We start from the raw sequence: 17,299 nt of genomic DNA, 5'->3' as shown, positions 1-17,299 counted from the left end.
GTCAGAGATGCCAAAATAAGAGTTCATGATGCCGAGTCGGACATATTCTCATATTCGCAAGATCGACGAGTCGCAGGGCCGGAGTGGAAAACGGTTCATTTTTGCATTTGAAACCTGTAACACAGATATCGAGCCGGGTAGGGTCCATGATCAAGCCGGTGAGGGACACGATGACATTTCATTGACGGAAGAGAGGGTGGCATTCGTGAGTCGAATGGCATTTGCAAGAAGCTGTGTTCGAGACGTATACATATCTTAGAGTAGCAGCCGCTTCGTTGCGGAAGATGAAGTTAATTAAGACCTGGGGGGCGCTTGAGGGTTTGTCTCAGCGACATGACCGATACTAGTATCTTCATCATTCTTGATAAAATCGGCACATTCCTCAACCTGTGTCGAAATCCTCTGCCATTTCATAGACCGTACAAATTAATGCCTGGCCCTCGATCCTCCTTCCCCCCTCTGGCTGGATATTATTGCCGACGTACTGTACTGTACATCGGGATAAGTCATTCATCGCAGTTTAACTTGAATCTTTCAATCCCTAATTGTTGCCCAGACCATTCTCTTGATTGATACCGAAGAATTGACTGTCGATTTCCTGACCACAGTTTGTGTTTCACAATTTAGCTAGGTAGGCTGCACGGTACACGAGGATGACTACACACCAACCGACCGTGGTAGCTTCAGCATCGGCAAGCCGAATCGGCCCCACATCCCGGGTTGCGCTTGGCACCGGTCTGGTCTGCCTTGCTACTGCGCTATGCAGTTTGTGTAGAAGTTCTAAATTAGACGCACGGAGCATCACCGTCCTCGACTAGGTTTTCGAAAATTTGAAATAATAAATGGTAGCGCAAAAACCTGCGTACACCAGGGGTGAGTTTTTTCATGTCAGCAGTATTGGAGCGGTCATATCTAGCGTCTGTGTAGCGACGAAACCGAAAAAAAAAAAAAAAAAAAAAAAGGAAAGAAAGAAAGAAATTCGTTTAGACCCGTGGAACGGTATAAATCAACATTGTGGTGCGCTCCCTTGGAAAACTGAGGCACCTGAACAGTAACAATCACATAGACAGGATTGGAACTACCAGTGAAACTAGCCTAGAAGGAAAATCAACCCCCAAGTTTATTATGAGGACTATGAGGGCTATGAGGAATATATGCCTTTCATTTATTTCAAGCTTATTCGGAGCAAATATCAGGCCGTTCAAAATAAAAATGAAAACGAAAAGAAAAGGAACGAAAAGGAAAAAGAGAAGAAAAAAATAACAAAACTTTTTCTAGTAGCTGTGGAAACCACTATGAGAGCGACAAACAAGTGCAGTGCGTCAATGGGCATAAAGAGTAGAAAAGGACATCAAAAAGGGCGTGACGAGCCCTCCAGTTCATAACATCACACCCATTTTGAGGGTAGCCGACAGTTAAAACAAACAAAAAAGGGAGCTGAGATCTTGAACAGCAGGCATGTAAAGAAATAAAATGAAAATAATTCGCTGCATCTTCGGTTCGATCAGGATAGATAGGAAAGAATCTCATTAGAAGGAAGGAAGAGATCATTACAGGGCACTGACAGACACAGGAACGGAGAAAACCAAGAGGGCCCTTCTTGCACACGCGCAGGCAAAAATAACATACGAAAATGTTTCTATCATTCCTTTCTCCCATTTTCTTTAATTTAAAAAAACGTTATTAAACACCAGGGAACATTGGTTGTTAAAAGCAAAGCCGGGAAACAGGAGAGGCGGACGGAGCATAAGAAAAAAATAAAAGTTTATCGGGTAGCCATTGCCTTGGTGATCAATCGCTTAAGGGCGAGTTCCTTCTTCTTGAGATCCTCGGGCGAGGAGTCCTCGATCTCTAGCTGGGCCATGGCGTCACTTAGAGCAGACTCAATCTTGTCCTTGTTACCACGCTTAATCTTCAGCGACATGGTTGGGTCGGAGATGATCTCCTCGACACGCGAGATGTAAGACTCCAGCTGTTGGCGCGACTCGAAACGCTTGCTGAAGGCCTCGTCGCTGGACTTGAACTTGGCAGCGTCTGTAGATATGTACGTCAGTGAATGTAAATTTTAAATTGTTATATGGTATGTACATATAGATAGAGATATATTTAGAAACAGGGGAAGACGGTTATATCTTACCGTTGATCATGTTTTCGATCTCAGTGCTGGAGAGCTTGCCGACGGCATTGGAGATTGTGATATTCGCGCTGCGGCCAGTGGATTTCTCAGTTGCGGTGACCTTTAGGATCCCGTTGACGTCAACCTCGAATACGACTTCTAGGGCGGCCTCTATAGGGATGTTAGCAGTGGAGGAGAGGTTAAGGGTTAGGGGAGAAATAGGTTACTTAACTCCGGCCCTCATGGGAGGGATTGGGGCTAAGGTAAACTCCCCCAGTGAGGTGTTATCTTCACAGTTGGTGCGTTCTCCTTGGTAGACGGGGAAGTTAACTGTCTGTTGGTTATCGACAACGGTGGTAAAGGTTCTAGAAATGGAAGGAATATATGTTAGTGGCTGTAGTTGTGAAATTGTCGAAGGAGATTCCTCACTTCTTGCAGATTGTAGGTACTGTGCGACCTCTGGGTACGACCGGTGCGAAGATATTTCCCTCTATAAAAATATGAGTAGTTGTTTCTTCAAAAGAGTATATGAAAGTAGGTGAACCGTGACTAACCCATCGCAACACCGAGCGACAGTGGTACAACGTCGAGAAGGAGAAGATCGCTAGTATCACTGGAAGTGGCCTGGCCGGAGAGGATTCCCGCTTGCACCGCCGCACCGTAAGCCACCGCTTCGTCAGGGTTGATGCTCTGTATCGTTTGTTAGATGTCAAGCAACTTAAAAGGGCAGTGAAAGGCCAGGGTTTAGCGTGTTAATGCAGCTCATACCTTCTCGAGCTTCTTGCCATCGAAGAAGTCGCTGAGGAGCTTCTGGATACGGGGGATACGGGTAGAGCCACCGACAAGGACGATCTCATCAACTTTGCTCTTGTCAAGGTTAGCATCCTTGAGGACTTGCTGGACGGGTTCCAGAGTGCCAGCAAACGCCTTTGCATTCAAATCCTCAAAACGAGCTCGCGTAATTTGAGTGTTGAAATCCTCGCTGTCGAACAGAGAATCGATCTCGATAGTGGTTTGGGTGGCATTAGAGAGGGTACGTTTCGCACGTTCACAAGCGGTTCGAAGACGGCGGAGGGCTCTGGGGTCACCAGAGAGATCTTTCTTCGTTTTGCGTTGGAATTCCTTCTTGCAGTGGTCCAGGAGGTTGGTGTCAAAGTCCTGTCCTCCCAAGTGAGTATCACCAGCAGTAGCCTTGACGGTGAAAACGCCACCATGGATGTTTAGAAGGGAAACGTCGAAAGTTCCCCCGCCGAGATCGTATATGAGGACGTTGCGCTCCTTTTCGGAGCGGCCAGAGCCAAGACCATAGGCAATAGCAGCAGCGGTGGGCTCGTTGATGATACGGAGGACGTTCAAGCCCGCAATAGCACCGGCGTCCTTAGTTGCTTGTCTTTGGTTGTCGTTGAAATATGCTGGGACAGTAACGACGGCCTTTGACACCTTCTTGGCGAGTTTGGTCTCAGCAACTTCTTTCATCTATTTGGAAAGCAAGTTAGTTATCAATCGCAATGCTGAGTGAGTACTTATGCAGAGCCGTGTATATATAACAACCAGCAACAAGTTACGCACCTTCATCAGGACCATGGAGGAAATCTCCTGAGGAGAGAAAGTCTTGGTCTCGCCCAAGTACTGGACCTGGACAAGAGGGTTTCCGCCCTGCTCAATGACCTTGAAGGGCCACGACTCGACATCCTTCTTGACAACTGGGTCATCGAACCTCCGTCCAATCAAGCGCCTGTAGGAAACCATCCCGGTTAGTAGCCACTCCCTCGGCTAAATAAACGTATCAAAAAGAGCCCTACTCGTAGGGAGAACAAACTCACTTGATATCAAAAACGGTGTTTTTGGGGTTCATTGCGGCTTGATTCTTAGCCGCCTCACCGATCAAACGCTCATCATCGGTGAACGAGACAAACGAAGGGGTTGTAAAGCTACCCTGCTCATTGGCAACTGTGTGGAGGGAAAGAAAGACATTGTTAGCGTACTGATGCGTCAAAATCCAAGGGTGAAATTTGTCGGGAGAGGAGGAGGAATATATATATGGGTGTGTGTGTGTATGGTGTGTGTGTGTGTGCTGCAGATTTGTGCGGTGGAGGAAACACATACTGATCTCAACATTGCTGCCCTCGTAGTTAGCAACACAAGAGTACGTAGTACCTATAATGCAGGAAGGTAATATTAGCAATTATATTCAATCAATTCATGATGCCTTATCCTCCATAATATATAATTTAGATTCGGGTTGTGCTCTGCGAAACAGGCAGGCTGGAGGGGTTACGGGAACGGAAAAAAATTACACACCAAGATCAATGCCGATGGCACCCTCGTAAACTTCCTCAGCCATAATGAAAAGACGTGCTATATGTCTTTCTTTGTTAAACTTATTCAATGAAATGCCAAAAGAGGGATGAGGGAAGGAGAACGACGAAGGGAGGAGAGCGGTAGGTGAAGAGTATGGAGATAAGAAATCAAAACAGTGAAGATTCTGTGGAGGTTTATGGTTTTTTATTTATGAGTATTATTATCTTTTTGATTTTGATTTTGATTTTGATTTTTTTTTTTTTCGCCAAACAATTTAAAAAAAAAAAATAGCCTTTTAAAAATTGAATTTTCGAGTCGTAGTGAGACTAGCCTGTTTGGGACATTTTGCCAGCAATGGATGCTTAGTCAGAGGCTTTCCCTCTTAACTAGTTAACATTGCGATTGAACAACAGCAGGAATAACCCATATAAAATATCAATTAGCTGTGTATAATCAGTTGTAAATTATTCCCTAGCTGCTATTCTGTAGATAGCTTTGTGACCCTTAGTACTACAGTACCAGAAAAAGAAATACCCCCGTTGAAAAAAGAAATAAAAGAAATAAAAGAACGATATCAGCTGCAAAACGCATGAACGCCTGGAATTTGGCCCGCCCTAGATTAAATCTGCCACCCAGTCACCCGAAGGTCACAAACGCGCCGGATATCGCTGCAAAACTATGTCAAAACAAATCGAAGAGAATGAAGGAAACAAAGGAAACAGGGAGAAAGAGAGACGGAAAGTAATAAAATATATGTGCAAAAATTGTTACACAAGTTCTCGCCAGAAGTGCCAGGAAAAAAAAAAAAAAGTCTGAAGATGTCTAGCGACAATCCCCTGATTAATTTAGCACTTGCTCTCACGCTCTCATCAGGTTAGCATAGACCGTCAACCTCTCGTATTCGGCATCTTGACCGGGTGATGATTTCAACCCACTTCCTCCTCGAGTGGCATAAGAGGACATTTCAATATCAATCTTGGTAACGCCGACACCCAGTCGGACCTCATAATAGGGTTCTGTTGGGTCCATGGTTCGTGACGGTGACAACATCGGTGACAGAAGTTGGCTGCCGATGGTAACGGTGAGCTGCGTCGTTCGTTGTAGTGAGCTTGGGATAATCGTTGGAGAGACGCAGAGAATGTGGTGTTTTGCCGGGAGGTTGATCGTTATTGACTGTTGTAGCTGTGCTGATGAGGGTGGGATGTCTAGAAGAAATGATTGTCGCAGGTCGAGGTTTGGATGGCTGAATAACCTGACGTTGGATATCAAACGGCCTAATTTCAATGCTTCAATTTAATTTTTTTTCCTCTGCTGATTATTTTCAAGGGATATCCTTTCGTCTAATGTGGACGCTTACCTTTGCCAAGATGTGGTGCTCTTATGTTCATCGGAAACGCAGTTGGGGCCGGGGACGGGTATGGATGTGAACTGGAACTGACTGGTTGCAACACTTCGTGTGCGTTGTTAGGCTGAATGGGAACGGCGATCGTAAATGGGGCCATTATTTTCGGTGGCTCAGCAGAGCCGGAAGCATCGCGGGACGGCTTCATGGATTCTTGACTAGACAAACTTCTGAGATTGGGAGTCGATACCCCTGGGCCTTCAGTCTTGACGGCTGAAGAAGGTCGGCCAGGTGATGCTCCTGCTACGTGTCGTTGTTGCTCTTGGTCCTGCGAGCGCGTGTTTCGAATAGATGCGACCCTTGTTCCAGAGCCAGATCGATCTCTTAGGTTTCTCCTTGGAGGTGTTGGTCGATCTGGCATATCCAAACCGTTTGAACTTGCCTTAACGTGCTCTTTCTGCCTACGTAGGGCTTCGGTATCTATAGAAACACCACCTTGACCATGTTCCATGACTGTCGAATGGCCAGCAATTTTCCCCGAAAGTCGCAAAGTCAGTTTCTGCGGTGCTGGCTCTGGAGTTTTCGTGGTTCCCATGCGAAGTTTAATACGAGGACCCGTGCTATCGCCATTCGGGGTGGATGGAGGATCAGGAATCTTCTTTCGTGCCTCTGCAAGGAGTCGAAGGAAATATTCCTAGAATTTCGGTCAGCAAAATCAATACATGGGAGAAAAGTCATGCATTTCGACGACAAATACCTCAAGAGAACCAGCAAGGGCGACTATTTCGCTCCCATCTTCATTAAATTCCCTGGCATTGCGCCAGATATAGCTTACTTCTTCCTCGAAAGCGTCCCACGTCTTAAACGGGGTGGCTTTCGTAGAATTCTTCCGTCCATCTGTGCCTCGAACGAGTTTGAGGATCGCTCTTAGGGACACGGGGTGCTTGATTATTTCATAATACTCCTTGTACAAATTCCGATCTGGCATACTGAGGAAAGGGAAAAAGACTTCTTCGCCGCTGAAGGGGTATCAGTACTCGCTCAAACTAGGCAGAAGCTTGGCCGCGCATAACCACAAAGTCGACTCACTCTGAATCTTTCAGTCGCATCATTCCCGCGATTATTTTTTCCTGGGCACTTTCGAAGGTTTCCCCCTCAAAGTTGAATATTTCGTTGTCATTTGCCTCGTCCTCCTGATCCAGGGCAGGCGTCTCGGTTGTGGATTTCTTTTCTTCTTCTCCGCCAGCATCCTCCACATTGCCCACTTCAGGGGACTGGTGGTTTTCTTCATCATCTCCATCCTCTTCAGGTATAGGAGTAGCAAATGGTGCGTAATTCGGATCGTTATATGCTGGGTTTATCGTGGGCATTCTATTTGCGACTAGTTTCCGTATGCGCTCTGCATTCGAAAAAATCATTGAACCCTTATCATTGTAGTATTTGGCATTGCTGACCATTCTGCGGAGGTCGCTTTCCACAGGAGTCAAACAAGGGTATTGGTGCTTCCTCAGTTTGCTCTAGACATCGCAACATATTTGCATCAGTGACCAACCTGCGCAATGATTGTTCGACGTGAAAGATATCACAAAGTTGCTCATAGAAAATTTAACCTTACCTCCACTATATCTAAGGCAATAGGAAGCCGAATTGCTTGGTAATAATGAGGGTTCTCTTTCTGTTGAAAGGACGGGGATTAGTCGGCTTTTTTTTCTTTTTTTTTTTTAAAAAAAAAAAAAAAAATCATGTTGAATGGAGAGGCCATCGAAGCTCACCCGGTTAGGAAGATGAAGAAATTCAGTTGCAACAAGTTGTCCACTATCGCAGAATTTCAAAAAGTTTACAAGTCAGCCTCTCCATGCTGAGTCAATCGGGAAAGGCTCCGCCGGAGCTCCAAACACCTACTGTTTATCCGTAGCTTGTTTGATTTGCGCGAGTAATTCTAAGCCGGCTTCTGTGGTTTTCTCGGGAGTTTCGTCGGTTTCGGGGACAAAAGTCTAGTCGTATCAGCCGTTAGTCCATATACTTAGGCAAAACAACGATAACATGAGTTGAGCTGTAGGTGGGGTCTCTAGCGGGGAGTCGGGCAACAGATCGCATTTGTGCCCTCCTGTCTCTAAAACAATCCATTCCAACTTTCAAAAACTAATGCTAGAAAAACAGAGCGACAGACTTACTGAGGTCCTGCGCCGCTTCTGGCCCTTTGTTGGTCCCTCTGGAGACCCTGCGACGGCTCCCCGTCGTTTTGTTGTCATGCTTGTGGAGGCTGCCCGGGAATAGGTGTGGTGCGGGCTCCGAGAAACAGAGCAGAAAGGTTCGCAGTGGTGTGGCGAGGGGATGGGAAAGAGGAGTCGGACATAAGAATTGCAAGTAGTAGGAGTGCTCGTACAGCCAAAGAAGACAAGAGTACGGGCCACGGTTCTGATCAAAAATGGCGGAACTGGATCTCTCAGCGCAACCTGCGGCGTTCGAACTCACGATGATGCTGGAGCGCGCCGATTACGAGGTATCTCGATGTTCGCTACGGGAGACCGGACAGCCACAGAGGCCAGAACAGGCCGGTACGGTACGGTACGGCATGCAGGGGTACTGTCTCATTGTTTTGCATTGTAATTTACGTAACTGCTCTGTATATAGACTGTAAACAGCATGCCTAAACCGTACAATAAATACCAAGTACAGACTTTTGGTGTTCGTCCCTCATTGCTACAGATTGCCAACCCCAACTCCAACCTTTCCCTACACACCATTTCTCCTGTTCTACTGCTGCTGCTACTGGACTCCTTTGGCCTCTGCTTGCGAGGTTCGAAACAAAGCAAACCCCCCACCTTCCAACGGAAAAAGGTGCAACTTCACAGCTTTGCGCTTCCCCTCTTCGTTTGGTGCCGCAGGCCTTCATCTGCATTCCACACACGCCCTCTGTCTTTTCTGCTAGAGCCACGGGCATCCAGAAACACCTTTGTCGGATATCGTTCCTCCTCATCTACAATAGCTTTCTTGTGTGATCGTCCATCGTGTCTCGGTCAACAATCATCTCCCCCAGTGGCCACTATATCCCGCGTCTGGATTTGTCCTTGACGATCACGATCTTGACGCGCGAGAAGGCTATTTACCGATTTACCTAGATAACTTGTTTGGCATTTATCTCTATCGTTTCTCTCTTTCTTTTTCTTTCTTTCTTTCTCTCTCTCTCTCTCTCTTTCTTTCTTTCCTTTTCTTTCCGTGCAAAAAAGAAAACTCTCTACACTTTGAAACCATGAACATCGACTACTCCCGAAGGAATAAGAAACCCCGGCTACTTCTGGAGCCGGAGAGGCAGGAATTGGAGGAGTTTATCGAAGCCATACATTATTCCGCCAGGTATGTGCGCGTATCTGAGTCTACACTTCTGGGGGTTGTACAAGAAACGAATCCGTCGAAGCCAAGAGCAAACCAAGAAAAAAGTATTTGGAAACCCCTTCCAGTCTAACTCCATCTGTGTAGATATTCAGACAGCGAGTTCGAATATCGCCATGTCCAGCTGCCCAAAAATATGCTTAAAAAGATACCTACCGACTATTTCGATACATCGAAGGGGACACTGAAGTTGCTGTGGGAGGAGGAGTGGAGGGGCCTGGGCATCACGCAGGTATTTCGATCCTGTCTGGTACATATTATAGATGTTATAACCATCGTGGAACAAGCTGACAAGGCCATGTCTCTTCCTCATTTAGAGCTTGGGTTGGGAACATTACGAAGTCCACGAACCAGAGCCCCACATTCTGCTTTTCAAGTTAGTTTTTGTGTTCCATTCGTTTCACCACCCAGATGGACAATGTTCTGTTTTGTTATAGTTTTCTGTCTCACATAACTGACTTGGTTGGTATGATACAGGCGACCAATTAATTACCAACCGCCCACGAATTAGTTAACCTGGACTCTCTCATCTCTCCAAAAGGAACACAAAAACAACTAACGACATATGCTTGGGCGTTCTTGCATTTGTCCACGATCATCAAGCCAGGTCTCCGAAGAGTAATGTAGATCTCAAGTGATCCATTCATACTTTTTCGGGATTAGGCTTCAAAATCGACTTTGGGAATTAAGGCAATATTTTCCGAGATTCCTTAAATCAATTGATTTGTTTGTTTGACTCTCCTTGCTGTTTTTTTATTCCCATATAGATATTTGATTTTCACTTCCATCTTCGTTTTTATGTTGCGGAAAGAGAAAAAAAAATCCACGTGAGCCCGTTCCAACACATCCCTCTCACATTCTCATTAGATGCTACACGTATGCGTCAATCCATAGTCTCTCCTTTGCACAAATAGTTGTCCTTCCCATGTTTAATCGTCAGAATTTCCAGGCATCGTCTTTGCGTTCCTTGATTCTGATATTCCTAAAGTCACTCAACGGACCGATAATAATCAAACGACATTCTTCTGAAGCCATTCCTCCCATTGTTCGCGTGTAAAGCTGCTACTAATGGATCTCTCCTCGACTCCCTTTTTAAGAAAAACAATATGCTCTGGTTAGCATGAAGAGTTCATTTTTACTAAAACCGCAATCAACTCCAAACATCAACTTCCAACAACGGTTGTATAAACACACCGCGTGAAAAAAAACTTACATCAAAGAACACTGTAGGGGTAACATGCGTTCCAACCACCCGCGCGGCCTTTGGAATATATCAAGTTAACATCCACCGCTAAATGGATCGATCTCTACAAAGAGACAAAAGGGGGTTAAAACACACCTTGACCATCAGCTTCATATCAGTCGTAACCCCATTCCCGATATTCAAATTCCCATCCTTATCCGGCTGATCGCTAATTTTCAGCAACTTCAACATCGCCCCCTCATCAACACCGACTTCGGCCCCGATCTTTGCCAGGCGCACATACGTGTCGTTCCTCTTCTCATTAACGACACTCACATCGAAGAACTCCTTCTGTTTGGAGAATAGCGCAGCGCTGAATGGCCAGAATTTCTCCGGAGCAAGCTTGAGGACGGCTAATCCCGCTTCGTGTGTGAGGGTTGAGGAAGGGTGCCAGGGCTGGATTTGTTGGCGAAATATTACCTGGAGGTGTTTGGAGGATGCGGAGTTGGGGTTGTTGAGGAACGCGGTTATTAGTGGGTAGAAGGTGTGGAATAATTTGGCGGAGAACTAGATTATATATATACGTATATACATATTAGTTAACTAGTAAATATTCACAGAATGATTTGATGACGGGGGAAAAGTAAGAGGTCTTACGGGACAAACATAATCCAAGTCTGATGGAAAATATTAGCTAGCCATTTAGCCATTGTGCCATGTTTATCATGTGGTTTCTGTAGTCTATGTGCCCTACGCAATAATATATATGAATTGGACTAAGGGGAGATAGGATGCCAACTAACAAATTTCCAGCGTGTGCTTAGTGCCCACGAAGCCTCCGGCGGCGAGCTGCTGGCCAGCAAATCTAGGTGCGAGGGTCATTTCCGTTTTATTTTGGACGATTCGTTCGAAGGTACTTTTTCGATACGGCCGAACAGATATAGAAAATTGGCTTCTTCAATGTACGTAGTCAGCGGATGCAATGAAGATTATATATGCGGGATGTTGTGTAGATGGAGGAGGGGTTGACATGGAGGGGTTGACAAGGAGGGGTTGGCCGCTGTTTATGACAACTGCTTACCATGGATGATGATATCATACCCCGGCTCGAAATAGCGGGTATGCACAAGGATGACAACAACTTCATAGTATCGATTAGCAAAAAGCCGATGTTCGAGCCCTGCTCATCCAGGCTCCATGGCTGTTGTGGCTCAAAGGTTCATCTTCAATTGTTACTAGAACCCCAAAGTTTGTGTCGGATGCATCGGGATGTTTTTGAGGTTTTCAACTAAGTGTTTGGAAGTACCACCCCAAATAGGGCCATTTCTATTTGATTGCTGGCCCGTTACAGGACAGGAATCTGGTTCATTGACTATAGGAATCCATGTACAAGTGCATTCTCAGACTCTTGAGCACGTGTTGGTCTTTCCGATTGGGGACATGTCTGTGTATGAGATTTTCCTTTCTCAAGTTCAATATATATCGCATACCTTACATGGGACAAATTTATTCACCCTTGAGCAAAGAAAAAATACCCAATCGTTCCTAATGTAAAACAAAACACCTTAGACGCCACCACCAGCCAATTGAGATAAACACCGATTCGAAAGTAAAGTATATAAAAGAGGTGGCGTAAGCAAGAAGAAAACAGTCAATCGAGTGTCTAGAGAAAGCGACAGCCGCTGGGAAGGAGAAACCATGGGAAATTGACAGAAATGATTAGACAGGTGAAAGTTGGTCATGAAGGAGGGGAAAAGCAGTGCTAATAGTAATTGTATGTATGTACATGTACAAGTGCGTCACATTTAGCCTGGTCGGATCATGAAAATTTCAAGAATCGGGCACATTGGATTCCAGCACCGCTCTTTGTGGCGGTAGCCTGTTAGCGGCATCCGATCTATAAGGAAATGTGTGAAGTATCTGTACTTCTATCATATACCAGTTTTTCGTGGTCGGCTCGTAGATTCCCACAACGTGAGCTTCACAGCCACCTTTAGGGCCTCTGAATCTGACAACGCCATTCATCTTGAAGGATCCATGTTGCGGGGTTTTGTTTGTGTTTTTCCGCCGGGTTAGCAGCAGGAATAATGTAAATATTTTCATGGCGTTGCGGAAGTCGGAGGCCGGCTCTCCCGGTACCCCAGGTTCTTTTTGCAGAGCTGAACTGGGCTTGGGAGGCTCAAAATCCGTGGAGTTCCCATGTCTGGCAATTTCTGCCTGAGTTGTTTCGGTTGTAATGGGATATTTCTGACGGGATCTAACAACATCGGACGGGCCACTAGAGCTCGAATGGGTTCTGCTATGCTGATTGTTGACCTTTTTTTCTTCACCCAGGTCTGACGACGCAACCCTTAATAGTTTTCGAAGTTTTGCTAGTTTTGCTGTTACCAAATACTCCCCAGCTGCCCAGGTTGAAATCACAAGGGGCCACGGTTCGAATACGCTCCGAATCCAGTCGCCACGGTTTGTTGGTATCGGGCGGGTCGTCCATGCTATGTCGTCGTCTCTAAGCTCGAATCTACACGATATATCGTTAGCAGAAATGAATAGCTCAACCACTTTATTGCCCCAGCAAGTTACCTACCCCGGTTGGACATAGCCCGACGGCTTCTCGCTGGGGAAAGCGGGCCTAATAGTGGTGTATTTGTTTGGCTTAAGCGGCGAACCAGTCACATCGATAATAGCTTTCACCGTAGGCTTTCGGTTCACGATCGCTGTCGCTTGGGCTACTAACTCCGCTGGAGGGAGGTGAGGATCTGGAATTTTGACAGAAAGGGCTATGCAGGAACGAGTGATCTTTACCTCTTAATTGTTTAAATTTGGTTGTCTCAAGTGCATATGACCTGAACGTTTTCCATTCAGGATCATTTTCAGTATACAGTCCACCAGGTACGGAATAGGGAAGGCCGATTGGAATGAATGGCACACCGTCATTGTCGCGGTGCCTATCCCTCTCAGTATGGATTTTTGATTGCAGGGAACTGTCTTCATCAATATTTTCATCCACATCCTCCAAACGATCTAGTGAAGGTCCAATGAGCGCGAAATACACTTGTGTCGCAACGACCGCCGTGAGGATCGTGGATATCCCTCTTCTTGTATGCTGGTCAGTTTATTTTACCCATAGATGGAGTTAAACTTGATAGATATTACATACCTAAACCATGGCCTTTTGAACCTCACTCGCTGAACTTTTACCAGTCCATCATGCCTGCTAAACGATCGCTGAGTAGTCCTGGACACTAAGAAGTGATAGGCTGGAATGACTCGTCTAAAATTTTGAAACATTTGGATTACTTCTGCTTCAAAACTACCATTCTGTGTGGCGGAACAGGTATATTGTGTATCACCAGATCATTGGAGCAATCAACAGCCCCGGAATCGACTGTGATATATGACGTCGGTCAGTATCTATGGCGGAAAAGAATAACAATAAGTATTGAATGTCAACACAGTATGTATATGGATGTTATTATTGAGTGACTGAGGAGGGCAAAGTTGTCACTTGGAAGATCAAATGTCAAATGATGCCAAGGATTTTCAATCCCGTGACCACAGTTCAATAAATTCCTTGGCGAGGGACCCTTCCAAATAGCTTTACATACAAAATAACCATCGTTCTAAGGGAATCCAAATGGCCAAGAAAAACCCCTACTCTATACTATTCTCTTGTGCATACTAGATTATCTGAGATATCAAAGCCCCTCTACAGTTTGCAGGGGAAGGGGGTGATAATTGTCAATCCTTTTCCACCAGGATACGGCCCCGACTTAAGTTTCAACTGTATGCTTGCCTCGTGTTGAAAGATATTACGAATTCTTGTCTAAACTAAAAAATTTACAATTCTCAATTAATTTTTTAGAAGCTTATAATCACTCTCAATCCTGCTCTACAAACTCTTGACGAGTTGTTTTCTTGGCGAAAAGGATGATCAAATATGAACCCTCCAGTCAGTCAAGATACTTAGAGGATACTTACTAGTACTCGTAGGATAATAAGTAAGAAGATAGAAGGACTATTAGTATTGCAGACACACCGAAGCTAGATGCACACTGAGAGCATTACTGTGTAGTGAGGATGACTATACTTGAGAGCCAAATGTTGATTAGATGAATTTCATATAGCAAGTGTCCAAATCCTCCTATTGTATTAGAAGTCGGACTCCCAGGCGCCCGAATGTAATGGAAAATGATTGGAGTTGCAAGGTAGTGGCAACATTGTCTATATAATGCTCGCCGATATCCAAAGCGATTAGCTCTGAACATAAGAGATTGCTACATTAGTGTATATATATATATATATTTCAACTTGCGTATTTCACACTACTCTTGTTGTCACCACCACTACATCCTATCACCCTGTAGCCACCTCTCATTCTGGGATTATATCGATTGCCTATAAATATCACAGGTTTCCCTTTGCGGATCGCCCGCCGTCGTTCTGGCATATTCTCCTCAATCGTTTGCATCCGCCGTAGAAGCTCATCATAATCTGGGGGATATTGGGGGTATTGTAGAAATTCTTTGCGTATTTCAGGCAGTGCCTTGCTTCGCAAGTTATCCATTCTCTGTTCCTCAGTATATGCAGGTAAGTAATACTCCCAATCCTCAAGATATTTGGAGAACTCGCGTATTGTCTGCCATTCCTTTTGATAGGCATCCTGAAACCGTTGGCTTGCCATTCGACGTTGGTTCTCCGGGTCATTTAGCTGCATTTCCAGATGCGGTAGCATATCATAAAAGGTTAACGGCGTTGCTCCATCACACTTCTCATACGCAGCTACGAAGTTTAACCACTTCTGTTTAACACGAGCATCGAGGTATAGTTTGGCATCATTTATCTTGCGATCTTCCGTTCGATAGAATCCATAATATTTCCAGATTATATGCCTGATAGCGTCTTTCCGCTTCCGTGAGTTTTCTTGACCAAAATGCGATCGGGTGCCAGTGGCCATCATCCATAAGCTGTGATATTACAGCTGCAATTGCCACACCTGAGATCATGTCGTGCGAAGAGGGTTAACATGCGATCCTTGTAGTCCTTAAATTCTAACATGTTCTTTCCCTTGTAGTACCCTTTGATTTCTAGTCTCAGTGGCGCTTCGTCATCGCTGCCGCCAGGCCATTTATTGCCCTTATCGCCTATAGTTCGGGCGGGCGGGCGGTGGCTCAGCAGCGGTTTTCTGGCTAGGCCGGGACACGACAGACGAATCTTCACAGATCTACGCATTTCAATTCATCAAGGCGCTGCGTGCGCGTAGGATAGCCGGCTGCTGTTCTCATTCGCGGATCTGGTTGTTCAGTTGTTGCAGTCGTATGCGTGATCTTCGGAGGCAGTGGAGGATTCAGGTTGGTCCCCAGGGCCCTTCGTGGGTGGACGTCATCTTGCGTGGTTCGGATAATCTCGCAAGCGTTATTCAGTGAGCCTGCGTATCAACGGGCCACTCGAGTAAGGTTATGAGCGATTAGAATTGTAAGAGGTGGCTACAGGATGATAGGATATAGTGGTGGTGACAGCAAGAGTAGTGGGAAGTACACACGTTGATATATATAGACAACGTGTCGGAGCTGATATCTCGTATATCAAGGATCAGAGATGACATCATGCTATAATCTGCCTTGTTGCCTATTTTACTTCGCCTTCTTCGAAATTGCCTTGCTGCGCATTAGGGCACTGCCCCGCTTGTATAATCAAGCATATTCTTCCTTATAAATACTGCCTGCTTATCATGTAATTATCGGAGTAATAAGAAGCAATTCAATTTATTTCATTGATATTCAGTATTTGGGTCAATATTCGGACTTTATCCAGTTCCGACACAACGTCACCACATCAGTTTGAGCGCCCGGGAGTCCGGCTTCTAAATTTAGATATTTTTGTAATTCCCTATACCTTTGGGTGAGTGGGACTAGCATAACATGAAGACCGAATTACGAAAGAATGAAAACAAATATATATGGGCCTCACAGAAATTTACTGGACTGGATATTAAGAATCTAATTCATATATCTACCACCTTCATAGAGTGTTCTAAAACAATTTAGTTTTAGGGAAATGGCTGACGCAAGGCGCCACACTAATCCTCTTCCATACTAGTCTGCCCAGCGTCATTCTGGGATCTGCAGCTGACAAAAACTTTAATTCAACAGTCCACTTCAATAATCTACTTCCAAGCTAGTTAATATGGAGGGGCCAACTCTTTGTGCTTTCGACTTTTTCAGAAAGGTTACATATATCCGAATTCTGGTGGGTTCTATAGGCGTATGACACAACGTATATGTGTCTAAATAATTATTATATTTTTTAAGGGATGTCATTTGAGTGCGATATTTATAGCCTTGGTGATTTGTTGACTCTCCCTAGCATACGCAGCATGCAAAATTGACCTGCATCACAAATCCAGTACGCATCGACACAAGTATCGCCTGATCTTGGGTGCAGAGGAGATAGGCCATTGGGACATGTTTATAGCCAGCGTTTGTCAACGGATGGTTACTAGTTTATATAGACTCGGCGTGGGGTTCCAATTTCTTGACAAGCTCATCGGCCATCAAGGAGGGAAGGTTGTTGTAGAATATTTTCGTGTATTCTCAACCGCTGTCCGTTCTCTCTGATCAAACATGTTAACTATTGGACATGATGGCCTGTTTGAAGAAAACACCCTACAGCCTTGTTTTTGATTTACATCGCTGGCGATGCGAACCCACCTGAAATTTAACTCATTTGGGGACGTTCTCAGTAAATATTTCCCCTTCTACATCCGTAAGTCTGGCGAAATATACGAGATGAACGATGCCACCCTTCCTGTCTTGCGCCAACCTATCCGATTTCAACAATCCCTTTGTGCTCTAATCGTCGCAAATCCGCTATCTGAATGCATAACCAGATTAACATCCTTTCCTTTATTAGCCAGCACGTAACCGTTTTCCGAACAAACACTATGACGTCCAATAGTGTGCTTTTT

At 45.1% G+C, this 17,299-nt stretch overlaps 6 protein-coding genes across 6 annotated transcripts; 1 reads left to right on the top strand and 5 right to left on the bottom strand.

Moving 5' to 3' along the window:
- Nucleotides 1-1,765: 1,765 nt before the first annotated feature.
- HCAG_00806 (heat shock 70 kDa protein) lies at nt 1,766-4,460 on the bottom strand (the record flags this gene model as incomplete). The annotated part of the gene is made up of 10 exons (XM_001543710.1): nt 1,766-2,034; nt 2,138-2,285; nt 2,349-2,481; nt 2,546-2,606; nt 2,671-2,806; nt 2,885-3,592; nt 3,686-3,851; nt 3,940-4,066; nt 4,223-4,273; nt 4,418-4,460. The coding sequence occupies 10 exons, from the start codon at nt 4,458-4,460 to the stop codon at nt 1,766-1,768; spliced, it is 1,842 nt and encodes a 613-aa protein (XP_001543760.1).
- Nucleotides 4,461-5,275: 815 nt separating this feature from the next.
- Nucleotides 5,276-8,011, bottom strand: HCAG_00805 (predicted protein; the record flags this gene model as incomplete). The annotated part of the gene is made up of 8 exons (XM_001543709.1): nt 5,276-5,691; nt 5,775-6,453; nt 6,595-6,778; nt 6,849-7,276; nt 7,375-7,434; nt 7,532-7,574; nt 7,662-7,753; nt 7,934-8,011. 8 exons carry the CDS (start codon nt 8,009-8,011, stop codon nt 5,276-5,278), a joined length of 1,980 nt encoding a protein of 659 aa, XP_001543759.1.
- A 1,001-nt stretch (nt 8,012-9,012) lies between these two features.
- On the top strand, nt 9,013-9,663 carry HCAG_00804 (hypothetical protein; the record flags this gene model as incomplete). Its single annotated transcript, XM_001543708.1, has 4 exons — nt 9,013-9,116; nt 9,240-9,384; nt 9,470-9,528; nt 9,630-9,663. 4 exons carry the CDS (start codon nt 9,013-9,015, stop codon nt 9,661-9,663), a joined length of 342 nt encoding a protein of 113 aa, XP_001543758.1.
- A 499-nt stretch (nt 9,664-10,162) lies between these two features.
- Nucleotides 10,163-11,217, bottom strand: HCAG_00803 (conserved hypothetical protein; the record flags this gene model as incomplete). The annotated part of the gene is made up of 5 exons (XM_001543707.1): nt 10,163-10,240; nt 10,366-10,413; nt 10,492-10,902; nt 10,993-11,012; nt 11,139-11,217. The coding sequence occupies 5 exons, from the start codon at nt 11,215-11,217 to the stop codon at nt 10,163-10,165; spliced, it is 636 nt and encodes a 211-aa protein (XP_001543757.1).
- Nucleotides 11,218-12,165: 948 nt separating this feature from the next.
- HCAG_00802 (predicted protein) lies at nt 12,166-13,623 on the bottom strand (the record flags this gene model as incomplete). Its single annotated transcript, XM_001543706.1, has 4 exons — nt 12,166-12,853; nt 12,920-13,073; nt 13,138-13,430; nt 13,493-13,623. 4 exons carry the CDS (start codon nt 13,621-13,623, stop codon nt 12,166-12,168), a joined length of 1,266 nt encoding a protein of 421 aa, XP_001543756.1.
- Nucleotides 13,624-14,476: 853 nt separating this feature from the next.
- Nucleotides 14,477-15,564, bottom strand: HCAG_00801 (predicted protein; the record flags this gene model as incomplete). The annotated part of the gene is made up of 3 exons (XM_001543705.1): nt 14,477-14,556; nt 14,662-15,224; nt 15,329-15,564. The coding sequence occupies 3 exons, from the start codon at nt 15,562-15,564 to the stop codon at nt 14,477-14,479; spliced, it is 879 nt and encodes a 292-aa protein (XP_001543755.1).
- Nucleotides 15,565-17,299: the final 1,735 nt, after the last annotated feature.

Source organism: Histoplasma capsulatum, genomic scaffold, assembly GCF_000149585.1.
Source record: "Histoplasma capsulatum NAm1 scaffold_1 genomic scaffold, whole genome shotgun sequence".
NCBI lineage: Eukaryota > Fungi > Ascomycota > Eurotiomycetes > Onygenales > Ajellomycetaceae > Histoplasma > Histoplasma mississippiense.
This window is presented reverse-complemented; position numbering and strand designations above follow the sequence as displayed.